At 44.7% G+C, this 1314-nt stretch overlaps 1 protein-coding gene across 1 annotated transcript in view; it reads right to left on the bottom strand.

Moving 5' to 3' along the window:
- LOC106531111 (insulin-like growth factor 1 receptor) overlaps positions 1-1314 on the bottom strand; it is a gene marked incomplete at its 3' end in the record, with an annotated part of 33034 nt that overhangs the window by 2550 nt on the left and 29170 nt on the right. Inside the window, 2 exon segments of the mRNA XM_014026878.1 lie at positions 293-426; positions 611-909. Coding sequence (XP_013882332.1) covers positions 293-426; positions 611-909 — 433 coding nt within the window.

The raw sequence follows: 1314 nt of genomic DNA, 5'->3' as shown, positions 1-1314 counted from the left end.
CACACACACACACACACACACACACACACACACACACACACACACACACACACACACACAGAAAGACTATTATGCAACAGGAAATGTCAAACAGCTGATTTTACTTCTAGTTAAACAAATCTGTTTTAAATGTGGTTAAAGGCGGAGCTGAGAAACCACAAACGTCTTCCTCAGACCTACGGAGGAAAACACGGGGGTTTCTTGTTTCTAATAAATGTTGTTGCCTTTAAAACTAGCAGTATTTTTTGGGTGTTGCTTCAAAACCAGCACATTCACACATATGTTGTCCTACCTCTGCAGCCAGTTTAAACTTAATCTCATACATTAGGATGAGACCGTTGGGGTGGGGGGGCTCTGGCCAGCGCAGAAACACCCAGTTCTCGTGTCCCTCCCAGTTCACCGGGCCTGGAATGTCGTCAGCCTTTTCTGGAGAAGCAGAGATCAGAAAAAGTTACTGTAACTACCACAGATGCATCTGTCTTTGGCAGCTAGTTAAACCTGGTATTCACCWGCTGCCTGCGGCGTTTTAGCAGAACGAAACACCTGAGACCGTACCAGTCTGAAATTATTAATGATCGGGTTTCTGTAAATAGATGTTTTCTCCTCTAACCTGCAGGTTTGGTTCTGGAGAAGACGAACTCGGCGGCGCTGCAGCGCTGCACCTGTCGGTTGCAGGCGTGAATGTCGATGCGATAAACGGTGAAGGGCTTCAGGCCGGAGATCTGCAGCTCCCGATCYGTCACCGCTTGCTCCACGAAATCGTACTCCCGCTCGGCATAGTCGGCCATGCTGCTGTTGCCGGCGGCTTGGAGCGGAGGGACGGAGCTGCTGTTGGTGTGCGGTTGGGGCCGGCGAGGCCGGGTCGAGTTCGCCACTCCGAACAGATCCCTGCGGCGCCGATCTGGTGGCCTGGAGGGGAGAGTGATAAAGGATGAATGCAGGAGAGATTAAAAAAAATACAAGGTTTAAATTGTAAAAAGGAACAGGAAGAAATGACCAGATTTCTTTAGGACTGTGTCCACAACAAACACGTTAAACATTCAATGATGGTGAGGRACTGACAGCACACAGTTGTAGTATTTACTGTTTAATAGAACCTTGTCTTGGGATTTTTTTTATGTCAAAGGGATCCATGATTACTGTAGTTGTAACATTAGACTTTATTTAATAAACATATATTTTAACTGTAAAATAATAACTGTAAAAATACTGTAGGCTGTTTAATTTTTATAAATTTTAAACTAAAAGTTTAAAAATATATTACACAGACGGAGCCATTTTATTTACATGCAAAGCATTCTGGGTAAATGATGA

Source organism: Austrofundulus limnaeus, unplaced genomic scaffold (genome assembly GCF_001266775.1).
Source record: "Austrofundulus limnaeus strain Quisiro unplaced genomic scaffold, Austrofundulus_limnaeus-1.0 Scaffold598, whole genome shotgun sequence".
In the NCBI taxonomy this organism is placed as follows: Eukaryota; Metazoa; Chordata; class Actinopteri; order Cyprinodontiformes; family Rivulidae; genus Austrofundulus; species Austrofundulus limnaeus.
Note: the sequence above shows the minus strand (reverse complement) of the source record. Positions and strands in the feature narration are given on the sequence as shown.